General features: G+C 54.8%; 1 protein-coding gene across 2 annotated transcripts in view; it reads right to left on the bottom strand.

Annotated features, from left to right (window-relative positions):
- Positions 1 to 14,353, bottom strand: part of ABCA3 (ATP binding cassette subfamily A member 3) — a 29,383-nt gene that overhangs the window by 6,019 nt on the left and 9,011 nt on the right. For both annotated transcript variants that reach the window (XM_030229569.2, XM_050980055.1), the window contains exons 6-21: positions 12,176 to 12,435; positions 11,385 to 11,501; positions 10,738 to 10,858; positions 9,743 to 9,916; positions 8,948 to 9,129; positions 7,646 to 7,792; positions 7,190 to 7,319; positions 6,304 to 6,458; positions 5,396 to 5,551; positions 4,894 to 5,104; positions 4,459 to 4,609; positions 3,404 to 3,502; positions 3,052 to 3,244; positions 1,917 to 2,220; positions 1,154 to 1,427; positions 56 to 260 (exon numbers count right to left, since the gene is read on the bottom strand). In XM_030229569.2, coding sequence (XP_030085429.1) covers positions 56 to 260; positions 1,154 to 1,427; positions 1,917 to 2,220; positions 3,052 to 3,244; positions 3,404 to 3,502; positions 4,459 to 4,609; positions 4,894 to 5,104; positions 5,396 to 5,551; positions 6,304 to 6,458; positions 7,190 to 7,319; positions 7,646 to 7,792; positions 8,948 to 9,129; positions 9,743 to 9,916; positions 10,738 to 10,858; positions 11,385 to 11,501; positions 12,176 to 12,435 — 2,879 coding nt within the window. The remainder of the gene's footprint in view (positions 1 to 55; positions 261 to 1,153; positions 1,428 to 1,916; positions 2,221 to 3,051; positions 3,245 to 3,403; positions 3,503 to 4,458; positions 4,610 to 4,893; positions 5,105 to 5,395; positions 5,552 to 6,303; positions 6,459 to 7,189; positions 7,320 to 7,645; positions 7,793 to 8,947; positions 9,130 to 9,742; positions 9,917 to 10,737; positions 10,859 to 11,384; positions 11,502 to 12,175; positions 12,436 to 14,353) is intronic.

The raw sequence follows: 14,353 nt of genomic DNA, 5'->3' as shown, positions 1-14,353 counted from the left end.
CAGCGCCCAGCACTCCCACCAACAGGGAGGGCATTGGGTGCCAGGGGTGACTCACCAATATCAGAGCACAAGGGATGAGGAAGTTGATGATGTCCCAGAGCAGGGCAGAAAGCCAGAAGTTGACCACATACACGCCGCTGACGAACTGGACGTGCTTGGCCTTGATGGCGCGCTCGCTGACCAGCAGCAGCGCGAAGGTGCTGGCGAGAGAGGCCATCCCATACAGCAGGTTGATGGCAATGGCAAAGCCAGTCTGGCCTCTGTGGGGACCGGGGGACACGTTAGGGCAGGGACACCTCAGCAAACCAATGCTGAGGCTACCCAGGGACAGCATAGAATCACAGAATATCCTCAGCTGAAAAGGATCCACAGGGATCATCCAGCCCAGCTCCTGGCTCTGCATAGACACCCCAACAATCCCACCCTGGGCATCCCTGGCAGCGCTGTCCAAGCACTCCTGGAGCTCTGGCAGCCTTGGGGCTGTGCCCATTCCCTGTGGAGCCTGGGCAGTGCCCAGCACCCTCTGGTAGAAAAACCTTTCTTCATTTCCAGTCTAACCCTCCCCTGACACAGCTTCAGCCATTCCTTCGGGTCCTGTCTCTGGTCACAGAGAGCAGAGATCAGCACTTGCCTCTCTGCTGCCACTCTTGAGAAAGCTGTGGCCAGCACATCCACACTGGGCTTCTTGAAGAGGCTACACTTTAACAACATGCTGAAGAAACACTCAAGGGAGATAATCATGCCCCAGGCACAGCCCACTCTGCACACCACAAATCTCCACGCTGTCTTGGTGAGGTCCCAGACACGGCCCCTCTGGTCTAGGTGAGGTTCAGAGGCCCTGGATGTGGGGTTTTGTGAAGAGCATGGCCACATGGCCTCCACTACTATGAGCGCCCAGGAAAAATAACCCCAGCCAGTATCTCGAGGGGAAGAGCCAACCTCTGAGATGTGCATGGGGTGATGTGGCTGCCAGGCTCAGCAGGGAAGTCATCTCCACAGCTTTGCTCCCCTGACCTCCAGAGTGCAATCACAGCTACATTTGGGTCTGAGAAGCTCCAGCCTGGCTTCTTCACTGACTCCAGCACAACCAAACCAACCTGCACCCATGGGAGCCCTAGCAGGAAAGCGAGCCCTGTGCCATCACCACACGTACTCCATGAGCTGGTCCTTGGCCTTCTCGGTGATGTTGCGGGGCTGGGGGTAGTTGGTGACGGTGATGGAGGCATTGGGGCCTGCCAGCACCCTGAGGACGGCGCTGTCGGCCAGCATGAGCGCGGTGGCCGGGGAGTGGTAGGCCTGGTTGTTGAAGAGCGCCGTGACCAGTGTGCGGTTCCCCACGGCCTCAAAGGAGGCGGCTGCGATGTAGTGCTCGTTGAAGGCTCCTCCTTCCTCAGAGGCTCGGGAGATGAGGTACTCCTCCAGCCCACCTGCCAAACACCACCGCTGTTAGGGACGGGCTCCATCACACCACTGCTAACTGAGGCCAACTGGAAAAGACCCCAAGCAGACTCAGCCCTGGTGGTCCCCCCTAGTCCTGATGACAGAAACAGAGATCCATAGAATCTCCTGAGTTGGAAAGGACCCACAAGGATCATAGAGTTCAACTTCTGGCCCTGCATAGGACACCCCAACAATGCCACCATGTGCCTGAGAGCATTGTCCAAAGCTCCTTGAGCTCTGGGAGCATTGGGGCATGACCATTCCCTGGGGAGCTTGTTCCAAGGGCCACAAACATGGGGTTGTGGAGAAGACAGCTCTGCTCAGATGAGGAGGGGTCCTGCCAATGATGAGACACTCCCACGTAGGAAAGAAAAGCATCAGATATGGCACAGCTGGGACCTAAACCACCCACACCAGTGGCCCCTGGCCACCCTGCCAGGCACTACCTGTCCCAGGGGTTCTCCCTGAGCCCTCACCCAGCACCTCCAGTGGTGACTGACGCTGGGCATCCAGCAGCTCCGAGTACTGCTCCGCCAGCCTCTGCGGCAGCCCCGCGGCGCCCAACACCGAGAAAGGCACAACGGTCTGGCCATAGGGCTCCAGCGTCAGCCGCAGCTGGGACGAGTCCCGCGGGCCCGGGAAGGTCTTGGCCACGATGAGGGCAAAGGCAGTGAAGATCAGAGGCACGAGGAACTGCGCCGCCACCATCTTCCAGTTGCGCCAGCTGTACATGGCCCGCTTCATGAACATGGCGTAGAACTGCTGGCAGCACAGGTAGAACTGCGAGGGGAGAGGCCAGGTCATGGTGAGCCCTGCCAGCTGCAGGCATGTCACCCCATGCAGCTGATGTGGAAGATGACCCCAAACCACCACCATCCTTTATGCACCAGCCAGCCTGCAGCAGAGTCTGCTCTCCAGCTAAGCCTATAAAGGGATTAGCAGGGCAGCTCATCCAGCTCCAGCTCATCCAGCTCCATGGCTTCTGAACAAGTCACAGTCTCAGGTGTTAAAAGCAGCTTTAGCCATGACCTTTACCTTCCTCCACCTCCAAGCAGCTGAGGCTCCCAAACAGAACTACTGCAGGGCAGGTGTCAGCCAGAGCAACTGGGTGAGCACCTGCAAGTGCCCCGCCCAGCCCCTGCAAACACCTTCTGTGCTTTTCAAACCCAGCAACATCCTCCTCCCCCTCTGCCTTTGAGACGTGTTGCCCTTGAGAAGACAAGGGATATAGATCACAGGCGCTGAGGCAGCGGGGCATGAAGGGCTGCCAGGGAACTGGAACATGAGCCTAGCGAAGGAAGGAAGATGGATTTTCTCATCTTCCTTCTGGAAAACCCCAACGATGGAACAACAGCAGGTGGAAAACCACATTAGATCACCTTGAAGAGCAACTCAGATCCCAAGATTAATATGAAGAGCAACCCTACCAACCCTAAAAATCATTTGTCCTAATGATGCAGATTCCAACTTGAGCTTTCAATTAGATTGTGGTTCCAAACCACATGCAACAAGAGCAACCGTAGGGGAGGCTCTACCTGCTAACCCTACTTCAAGCCCCTCCCTTCACATGTCACCTCCCCGTTCCTGCTGCACCAACCCCCCAGCACTCACCCCGGTGTTGAGCTTGATGCTGGAGCAGTCCTCAGTAATGAGTGCCCCACTGTCATCCGTCATGTCTGTCATGCCACTCAGGCTGCTGGAGTCATCCATGGCCCAGTCGTTGGAGCGTCTCTCGTGCTGATACTGCAGAGCAGGCAGCTGGATGGCCTGGATATCCATGCTGGAGTCCACAAGCTTCCCAACCCTGTGCCAGGAGGGGAAGCAGGTGATGAAACAGATCCAGGCAGGATACACTGTTCTGAGCTGGGGAAGCCAAAGCCAAGAGACCAAAGCCAACAAGTGCCCCAGAGGGCTGTGCTGGCCATCACCAAAGCACACGGGCACCAGTCACCCCTTCTCCTACCTGAGGAACACCTCCTCCATGGTGGTGACCGAGGCACCGTAGCTGGCGATGCCCAGCTCCTCCCGCTTCTGCTCCAGCTCCGTGAACAGGGCCTCAAACCTGAGCAGAGAAGGGACACGTCAGACACTGACACCCATGGGAGGGGGCACCCAGGGGCAAAGACCCTCTGGGCATCAGTCCTGCAGCTGGCTGGAGTCTTGCATCTAACCCCAGGGTGACCTGTGGCATTGAGCACACCCCTGTCCCCGAGGGCAGACTTTGGGCTCCACTGGCGGTTCGTTCTTGCCTCAGCTATCACAGAACCATGGGAACACAAAAGGGTTTGAGTTTGGAATGGACCATTACTGATCATCTCACTCCACCCCCTGCCATGGGCAGAGACACCTTCCACTATGCTAGGGTGCTCCAAATCCCATCCAGTTTGGCTTTGGACATTTCCAGGGATCCAGGGGCAGGCCCAGCTGCTCTGGGCACCCTGTGCCAGGGCCTCCCCTCCCTCACAGGGAAAATTCCTTCCCAATATCCCATCCAACCCTGCCCTCTGGCAGTGGGAGCCATTCCTATGTCCTGTCCCTCCATCCCTTGTCTCAAGTGCCTTCCCAGCTCTGCTGGAGCCCCTTTAGGCCCTGAGGTGTCCCCGGAGCCTTCTCCTCTCCAGGTGAGCACCCCTAGCTCTGCCAGCCTGGCTCCAAAAGAGAGAGGCTCCAGTCCTTGGGGCATCTCTGTGGCCTCCCTGGACTTGTTCCAGGAGCTCCACATCCTCCTGCTGGTACCTCCAGATGGGGAGGAAGCACTGCAGAAGGGGGGGGTCTCACGAGAACAGAGCAGAAGGAAACAATCAGCTCCCCTGACCTCCTGGGTCTATAGATCTGATTTCAGAGCCAGAACATCCTGCCTCGTGTGTGCCACCCTCAGCACTACAGGAGGAACTGAATTCCATTTTCCATGACCAGTGCTGATGCAGGGAGCAGCTCCCCTTTCCAGCAAGCCTGTGAGACAGTGTGTGAAGACAAGGGGACCCCCCAGGGAGGGGCAGCAGAGGACAATGCCATTACCTGTGTGTGCTCTCCTTGGGCAGGATGAAGGACAGCTCTGCCCCGGCATTGCTCTCCATGGTGGCGTTGGGCACGTACTGGCAGATGAGGCGGGAGATCTCTCCCAGGTTGCAGTAGGGCTCCTTCACCATCACCATGTGATATCCAGCCCCTGGGGGGAGCCAGGAGAGAAGGGAGAGGAGGGTCAATCTCAGCCCAGCCCAGCCTGGGCAGGGGGCTGGAACAGAGAGGGATGCACAGGCACCACTTTGCACCTGACACGGACACGATGCAAGAGCCTATGTGGGGATGGGCCCCAGGAGAGGCTGAACAGCAGGCTGGGGAGCAACCAGCCATCAGGCAAGGAGCAATAGATCCCCTCCCTGCCCTTTATACCCCTCCTGCTCCTCCCTGGCCAGGAGAAGACACGGAGCACAGCCTGCTCTGCTCCCATACCGTATTTGCGCTTGAGGAAGAGCGAGGAGCCGCAGCACTGCAGCTCGCCCTTGGCCATGATGGCAATGCGGTCCCCCAGCAGGTCTGCCTCGTCCATGAAGTGAGTGGTCAGCAGGATGGTTCTGTTGCTCCTCTGCTGCTGCAGAAGATCCCACGTGGCTCTGCGGGAGGCCGGGTCCATCCCTGACGTTGGCTCATCCAGCATCACCACCTGCACTCAGGAGGTGGGAGCAGGTCAGAAAGGGCTGGGGGAGGCCCAGCAGCACAGGAGGGGACAACCTCAGGGCCCAGGAGAAGCCTTGGCCTCACAGCAATGAACTTGGGGAGCAGCTACCAGACAGCAGAGCCTCAGGGCATGACCCTCAGAGTGGGGGTGCTCCTGCCCGCTCCCCGCAGTCCTTGCTTCTCCCACTGGCTCACCACAGATGAGGAACAGCCTCAGAGACACCCCAAGGACATGTACTGGCCTCAGGTGCGAGGTGAGCCCAGCAAAGCCACCTGCCTTGGAGTCCCCGATGAGGGCGATGCCGATGGACAGCTTGCGCTTCATGCCCCCGGAGAGGGCCTTGCTCAGGGAGCGGCGCTTGTCCTCCAGGCCGAGGATCCTCAGGATGTGGTTGATCTCCTCAGGACACTTGGAGGCTGGGAATCCCTTCAGCTGCCAGACAGGGGAAGGGAGGGATGAGGCCACCTGCAGGGCTGCCAAACCCCACCACACTCCCTGCTCCACACTCAGACAGGTAAGTGGGGAAGCAGAGATGGACTCCTGCCCACCCCTGCAGGAGCTGGCACAGCTGGCAGGGGTGGCTCCATGGAGTTGTGCTGTCTGAGACCCTCCACTCCTCCACTAGCCCTCAGATGAGGTGGGAAGAGGACGCAAGGGCTGTTCTGCTTATCATGGAATCACGAATAGTTTGGGTTTGAAGGGTCCTTTAAGATCATTTAGGCCAAGTGCCCTGCCTTGGGCAGGAACACCTTCCACTAGCCCAGGCTGCTCCAAGCCCCATCCAACCTGGCCTTGGACACTTCCAGGGATCCAGGGGCAGCCACAGCTCCTCTGGGTAACCTGTGCCAGGGCCTCATCACCCTCACAGGGAAGAATTACTTCTGTTTATCCCATTTAAACCTGCCCTCTCTCAGTGTGAAACCATTCCTCATTGTCCTGTCATTCCAGGCTCTTGTCCAAAATCCCTCTCCTGGAACCCCTTTAGTCACCGCAAGAGGCTCCAAGGTCACCCTGCAGCCTTCTCCAGGTGAATACCTCCAGCTCTCCCAGCCTGGCTCCAGAGCAGAGGTGTTCCACTCTCTGACCATTTCTGGACCCACTTGATATATCTCACCACACTTCCCCACCTCCAGGAGCCCAGGTGCCTTCCCAAGGGCTGTCCACCTGCTCAGTGCCAGGCTCACCCCTGCATAGAAGTGGAGGTGCTCTTCCACTGTCATGTTGTCGAAGAGGACGTCGTGCTGGGGGCACAGCCCCAGGCTGCGGCGGATCAGGACCATGTCCTGGGAGATCTCGTAGCCGTTGATGTAGGCCTGCCCGCCTGTCGGGGAGTGCAGACCTGTGGGGAGCTCAGGGTGACCCCAGTGGCAAAGAGACAGTGGAAATGTGGAGGGTGCTGATGAGCATCCCCCGCCCTGCCAGCTTTCTGCCAAAAACCAGAGCAGGTCTGTCTCGTGCTCAGGCTGGGGTACAACAGCTTTCTCCTGCTGCAGGACGGGCTGCAGGGCACCCACAGGTGAGAACTGGGCCACCAGTGCAGAAAGGAGAGGAACAGGCAGGTCAAACATGGTTCTGAGCCATGCAGAGAGCCAGGCAGGGCCAGGGCAGAGTTCCAGGAAGGTCCTGTGAGCCCCCTGAGTTGCCAGGAGCAGCTCAGAGCAATAGAGAACAGAAGAGGACAATCAAAGGTCATCGTGTCCATTGTGCCAAAATAGGTATCGTAGAGCCCAGCAGATCAAGAATGACAAACACCAGCTCCACCTTATCTGTGTTACCATGGCAAACCCTACAGAGAGCAATCCTACAGCAGGTCCAGTCTCTTCTCACAGCTCTCCAGCACAAAACCTGGTTGTCATCTCACCCACTGGCTGATCCCATTCTTGTGGAGGGCTGAGCAGGGACCCCCCATGCTCCTTCCATCTCCCTCTCACTATCCTGGCACTCCTAGCCAATAGCTCAGGAAACTGAAGGTGCTCCAAGGAGATCAAAAACCCCTCCCTGCCCTCAGAGATAGGGTCTGGCTCTTCTCTGAGGGTAAAGCCATCAGCTCTTGCAGCAGGAGACTCCTACCTGTGAGCATGGACAGAGTGGTGGTCTTCCCAGCACCGTTGTGTCCCAACAGGACAGTGATCTGCCCCTCGTACATGTTCACTGTCAAGTCCTTCACTGCCTCTTTTGTCTTGTTTCCCACTTTGAAGACCTGTGGAGATCAAGTCCTTGAGTTGGCGCTGCACTTCAGGCAAGTGCCTTGGCTCCACCCAGCAGCCAAAGCCTGGGATGCTCACGGGGTGTTACCAGGAGACAACAGGTCTAATTCAGGGTAAATTCAGATGTCAACAAGTTAAATACAGATGTCACTGCACCTCTAAGTATGCAGCACTTCATCCCACCACAAAATGTAGCCAGCTCTGGGGAAGAGCCATACCCAGCCCCAGGGCAGCTCAAGGATACAGAAGCTGCCTGCAGGCAACAGATTTTACAAAACCAATGTTATGGTGTGTTTGAGCCCTGCTGGGCAGTCAGTACCTTGGACAGGTGCTTTATTTTGATGCCTGACACGAGGTCAGCTGGTTCCTCCTCAATGTATTGACTCTTCAGGGCTTTCTCAGGATCCTCCTCCTCCTCTTTCTCTTTCCCCACAACAGTCCTGGGCCACCCACACCAGTACGAGGGCTGATGGAGGAAGGGAGAGACAGAAATCAGGCACAGGCAGAGCCCATCTCTTCATCCCAGCCTTGGCCACCCTCTTCCTCCCACAGACATCTCCCAAGGATCTCCCAGACCGCTCTCCTTGGCCTGGGAATTACCAACCAGAAGATCTCCAGCAGGCTGGGCTGACATGAAGGAACAGCTCCTCCTGCCCTCCCCCATCTGTCCTTTACAGCAGGACTGCCTGTGCTTACACAGCAGCTTTTCCCCATCTTCATCTCCATGGAAAAAATTCCACTGAGAAGTAAAATCACTTAGGTAGAAGAATCATCCTGCCCAGGGAGAGCCCATGGATGACCACCCCCTCCAAAAGCCCTGAGAAATACCTAAATACAGCCTGGGGTCCCAGCTGCTGCAGTTACAGCCCCTTTTTTTTCGATGTGGCTCTCTAGGAATGAAACTAAGTGTTTGAGAACTTAAATCCTGATGGGAATAACAATTCAGTAACTCCTGGATGCAAAATCAGCTTTTGTCAATGGCTGCATCTCTGTTTCCCCAGTCTGACTGCAAGAGGGAGCGAGATGCTGAAGTGAAACCACTCTAGGATGAGGAATTTGGAATGGAGGAAAAGCCTCTCTATCAAACAACAGAGGATCCATCTCCAGTATCCAAATAGGACATATTCTCCCTGCAGCCATGTAGCTGCAGTGCCCACTGCAGCTGCAGCTGCTGGGGGTGACGCCAAGTGTTTGGCTTGGCAGACGGAGGGTTGCTCAGCTGATGGGGTGACACCCACCCCTGGCACATGGCAGCTGGCAGTGGGACACAGGTCACCCATGCCCGCCTGCACGGCAGGGCTCAGGGGTGTCAAATAGCTGGATCTGGTTGCTCCCACCTGGGGTTTCTCTCCAATGCCTTTGCTTGGGCCTGGAGACATTTAAGAACACCCTGCATGCCAGGAAGTGCTGGGAGAGAGCTTGAAAGCCATGACGACCTTCATCCACAGTAAAAATCTACAACTGCATCAGCCTTTAGTGAGGACATGCTGCAGGCCCTGTGATTCTGGAGGCCAGATGGTGCCACCCTCACCCATCTGTCTGGCCTACTGCATGGAACAGAAGTGGTGACTGTCCCAAGTGATGCCCCTCAAGCCCAGAGAGGGGTGTAAGCAGTGCTCACCGTGAGGAAGAAGTACCAGGGCTGAGGCACGCCGTACTCCCCAGGCAACACAGCCTCCACATACCAGGCCACCACACCATAAAGCACCGAGTCCAGGAGCAGCATCCCCAGCACCTGGGCCAAGGTGAAGTTGTCATCCACGCTGACGGGCTTCATGAGGTCCCTCCACTGGATGCCAGTCCCTGCAAGGCACATGGAACACTGCTCCCTTTGCATCCCCAGGAGGACCATCTTCTCCAGGACTGGCAGAGAGCAGCCCCTCTTCCAGCTCACTGCTCCCTAACCAGGAGCACCTGCAGAGCTCTATGATCCTCTGCAGACAGAGGGAAAAGAGTCAGTGACCCCTCGAGGCTTCCCACCCCACCATGCTCCTTCCATGGCATTTTCTGCCACTGCCTGGGAAGAAATGACCCCTCCTCCACCACTACCCCTCCAATCACTACAGCCACCGAGCTACTGCCACTACTAGTAAATGCATGGCTCTGCATGGAACCAACAACAGACTCTTTTAAATTAAAGAAATTAAGGATACATATTGTGAAGGAGGAAATGCAATGGTTCCCCATCCATCAGAACAGAATTCCTTTGGTAATTAAAGTGAGGATGGTACTTTGCACAGGTCAGGGGCACAGGCACAAGTTCAGAGAGCCCTGGTATGGGAGCAATGAGCTCTAGTAAGAAGGAAATTGCTTCTTCTCTCCAATGTCTCTCCACCAAGCCAGTGCCACCCCACCACAAAACCAGGCTGACAGGAAGGGGATGCTCCTCTCCCCAGGAACAGATGGCCCTGCTCACCTTTCCCCTCAAACATGCCGATGAGCTGCGCCCCCATGGCCATGGCCACGTTGGAGATGAGGCAGGATGCCAGCTTCTGGCTGTGGGACATCAGGTCGTAGCGAGGCGAGATGAAGAAGTAGGGGATGTAGGAGAAGAAGTAGAGGAAGCCGCCAGCGGCAGCTGCAACGTTTGCTGCCAGCACAGGGAAAAGCAGGAGGGAAAATGTCAGGGTGATGCCACCCAGCACTCCTCACCAGCTTCCCATCCAGGGATGTTGCAGATTTGTGCACAAAGCATGGTTATGTAGGGGCAGGACAAGGACACGCCCACATCCCAGCAAGGCAGGAGCCTGACCCCAACCCCAACCCCAACCCCATGGTGGGCAGCTGCAGAAGACTCCTGCCCATCCCAGAGCAGAATCTGGGGCCAAGCCAGCCAGATGAGGCCCAAAGACAGGAGCTGGTCATACTACCAGGGAATAGTCTGGGTTGGAAGGGGCATTAAAGACCACCTTGTCCCTCCCCCTGCCATGGGACACCTTCCATTATTCCAAGTTGCTCCAAACCCCATCCAACCTGGTCTTGAACAGTGCCAGGGATAGGGCAGCCACAGCTTCTCTGGGCAACCTGTGCCAGGGCCTCTCCACCCTCACAGGGAAAATTCCTTCCCATCCAACCCTGCCCTCTGGCAGTGGGAGCCATTCCCCCTTGTCCTGTCCTTCCAGGCCCTTGTCCCAAATCCTTCCCCAGCTCTCCTGGAGCCCCTTCAGGCCCTGCAAGGGGCTCTGAGCTCTCCCTGGAGCCTTCTCCTCTCCAGGTGAATACCCCCAGCTCTCCCAGCCTGGCTCCAGAGTAGAGGGGCTCCAGCCCTTGGACCTGCTCTGGTTTGGGAAGCAACAGTGCCCACATCCCTTTCCACACACTGTGTGGAAAATGCAGCCAAAAATGGGAAGAAATGACCCCTTCACAAGTTAAAGTGTCAGTAACAAAAGGATGCAGCGCAGGGGGACTCACCTCGTGAGAAGAAGGTGCTCACCATGAAGTTGAAGGAGATGGAGGAGATGGAGAAGATGGCCAGGAAGGTGAACACCAGGGTGGGGTCACTGTTGGTGAGCACCGCTCCCTGTTCGCTCACCTGCCAAGAAAATCTTGTGAAGCCTAGAGCTGCTGGAGCCAGCTGTGGCTTTAGCAGCACAGACCTGGTGTTCTCCAAGTGCTGGAGACAAACTCAGATGGGTGAGGACACCCAGAAACTCCCAGACCACTCCAGAGGGAGGAAATACAGATTGCCCTCGTGTGATGCAGGGTCTAAGGGGCAGGGGACACCCTGGCCAACACCCAGAGCCCCATCCTGCTTCACCTGGTGTGGGCACATGCAGAGGGGAGAGCTCAAGGAGCTCCAGAGGCTGTGGGAGCAGGGTGGTCCTGCTCTGCATGCAGTGTCTCTGGAGCACCAATCCCCACCTCCCTTTGGGGGTAGTCACCCCTGCCATGAATGCAACTGTGGGGAAGCACTGCTCATTTCAGTCTGGGAAACCCAAACTCCAGTTTTTGGGTCTTTGGAGGAGCCCTGGGTCAGCAGGACAGTCCCATGGCAGAGTGGCCCTGTCATCCCTGTGCCTTGCCAGCACATAGTTCATGGCCTGGGGACAGATGCTCACCTTTACACAGAAGAGCACGGTGACAAAGAACACGGACACCAGGAGGAAGAGGAAGAACATGAGGAACCAGGCGCTCCAGTGCAACCAGTTGCTGAGGCCCATCATGTGCATGTACTCCTGTGGGAGGTCACAGTGTCACCCACAGCTGCACCCACACTCCCCAAGCACGGCTGGAGCAAGGCACAGGTGGCTTTCCCTCATGGCACAAGCAAAGAGGTGGCAGCCCCAAGCACCTGCAGAGTGGTCCTGCACAGCCACCAGCATGGTGTCCCCCCACCTCCCCAAACAAGGGCTGCCACCACTGCAGGAGCTCCCACAGCACTGAGTGAAGCCCAAACCCAGAGCAGGGTGCCAGTGGTGCCACCAGGGCCACCCAGCACAGGGCAGGACAGCCAACGCCAGGGGGAAGCCAAGCCCTGCTGCTGTAACCACGTGGCCGAGCTCCAGCCACCCCCATAGCACACACACAACAGGTCTCTAGGTGCAGAAGGCAAAACCCTTCCTTCAAACAGGCTGAACTCTTGAATCCACAACCCAGGCATGTCGCCCTCTCTCCCAGCCCAGGAGAAACACCATCCCTGTGGTCCAGCACCCTGGGTTGCATGGAAATGAGAGCCCAGCCTCCTCATGGCAGCAGGATTAGCAGCATTCTTCCCTGGGCCTCGCTAATCTGCTGCCATCCCCTCCTCCTGCTCACTGGCTCTACACCCAGCAAGGATTTTGTTCCTAATCTAAAGACATCATCCACTGGGAAAAGCTGAAGAGGGAGGGAAGCACATCCCAGCTCTCACCTTCAGCTTCTTCTCCTTCTCGTGGACGACGGCGCGGATGATGTTGAGCGAGGTGTAGGTGAAGCTGAGCATGAGCAGCAGGGGCAGCTGGTTCTGGATGGCCAGGAGGAAGAGGTCGTTGACATAGGCCGGGAAGGGGAAGCGCTGCACCACCACGGTGATGTTCTCCAGCAGGCTGGCAGAGCTGGCACCGGCATGGTACTGCATGATAGCCCTGTCCACCGCATGCTGCACTGCCAGGAATCCCTCCCGGAGATAACCTGCGCAGCAAGAACCACACCAGGAATAGAGACAGTCTGGGGTTTGGAGGGACAAACAGCCTTTGCGGGAAGGATTGCATAGGAAGAGGAACAGGGACTAAAACTGGAGTGCAGAGGAAAAGCAATATAAGCATCACTGTGACACAGGGGGCTGGGGAAGGATTGATACCACAGCAAATTAATGGAATTGCTGGTTTGGCTTGGAAGGGACCTTAAAGCTTATTTTGTCCCACATCCTGCCATGGGCAGGGTAACCTTCCACTAGACCAAACCAGTATCTTGCATGACCATCATTTAGGAGGAGGTGCCAGGAAAACTGAGTTAATGGTTGCTGTCCAGCAGTATGACTTTGTAATGGGGAGATTCTCTGTCACCATCAACCACCACAAGTCACTGGGCTTGTGTTTCTCCCCTTTTTCTTTGTAAACCAGAAGAATAAGCAATTCTACATAGGTTGCAGTCAGAAGAAATATATCCTGTGACTCACACCTGTGGCATAAACTTTTGTGCATTAGAAAACACTGCAGATATTTTAATTTCTCAACAGCCTCTCCCAAGTGGGAAGGGACACACAAGGATCATGAGCCCAGCTCCTGGCCCTGCACAGACACCCCAACAACCCCACCCTGGGCATCCCTGGCAGCGCTGTCCAAACACTCCTGGAGCTCTGGCAGCCTCGGGGCTGTGCCCATTCCCTGGGGAGCCTGGGCAGTGCCAAGCACCCTCTGGGGGAAGAGCTTTTCCATAATCTAAACCTCTCTTGACACAGCTTTAGATAACAAAATCAACTTAAAATAGTTTATTTTTTAGTGGACTTGCTGCCAAATATTACCTGAACAGGAACTTAAATTCTCTTACAAAACCCCAAATGAACATTTTGAAAGTCAGTGGGCTAAAATGACCCACAGAGAGAGAAGATAACAGTGGAATTATGAGATTGGGAACTTTGTTTGATATTAACTCATGTACTGAGCAAACACTCTGGGGCTCTGCTTTATTTACACACTGTGAGCAAAACCTGTTTGCCCACTTCCTCGCCCTCACTCTCCCTGGACACTGCAATCGAATACAGAGGGAGAAATCTCACTGAGGGAAATATTCCCTTTGCCACCACAGGAGGAGTTCCCAAAACTCCAGTCCTAAGCCAACACCAGCTCCAACAATGTCCCTGCTGGCTCATGCTCTGCCAGTGGTTTGGCTGCCCTTAAACACCACAAACCATAGAACTGCCCTATTTACTTTTCAAGTACTTAAGCAGTACAATAAACACGGGGCAGTTTGGACAGTGATATAAAATTTCCATTAAAAATTGAAATGGGAAAAAAATTAAATTTTAAAATGATTCATGTACATTAAAATTTATTCTTATCCAACCCTGCTCAGCAGAGGTGCCCAGAGGCCAAGCAGTGCCCATGAAGTCACACGATAAAATTTAAATAAAGGATAGCTCTAATGAATATAACAAAACTGTAAATATAGTCCAATTACATCTAAGTAATGAATAATTATTCAACAAAATAAAGACATATTACTATAAAAATAATAATTATTTTAATTAATATATAAAATATTAAGAAGCTCTATAGTAAATAATTAATATTTAAATATTAATTTTAAATTGTGTCATTATTTGCTGAATTGTTTATATATGCACAAAACTGAATATAAACATCTATAGAAAAGCATAACTATTTATATATTCAAAATTTTATATGTAAATTGCTTGTATTTATATAAAATAAATACATGCTTATAACAAACAAATATTTAATTGTTCGCCTTATACAGATATAAATTTAATGCAGGTATAAATATAAATTGCTACTTCATTATAATTAACGGAATTTAATAATTTCTTTTAAATGAACCTACTTCCTAAAAAGCTCAGAGCCTGCCAGTTGCTGTAGGAAGGTGACCC

This window comes from Serinus canaria, chromosome 14, assembly GCF_022539315.1.
Source record: "Serinus canaria isolate serCan28SL12 chromosome 14, serCan2020, whole genome shotgun sequence".
Taxonomy (NCBI): Eukaryota; Metazoa; Chordata; class Aves; order Passeriformes; family Fringillidae; genus Serinus; species Serinus canaria.
This window is presented reverse-complemented; position numbering and strand designations above follow the sequence as displayed.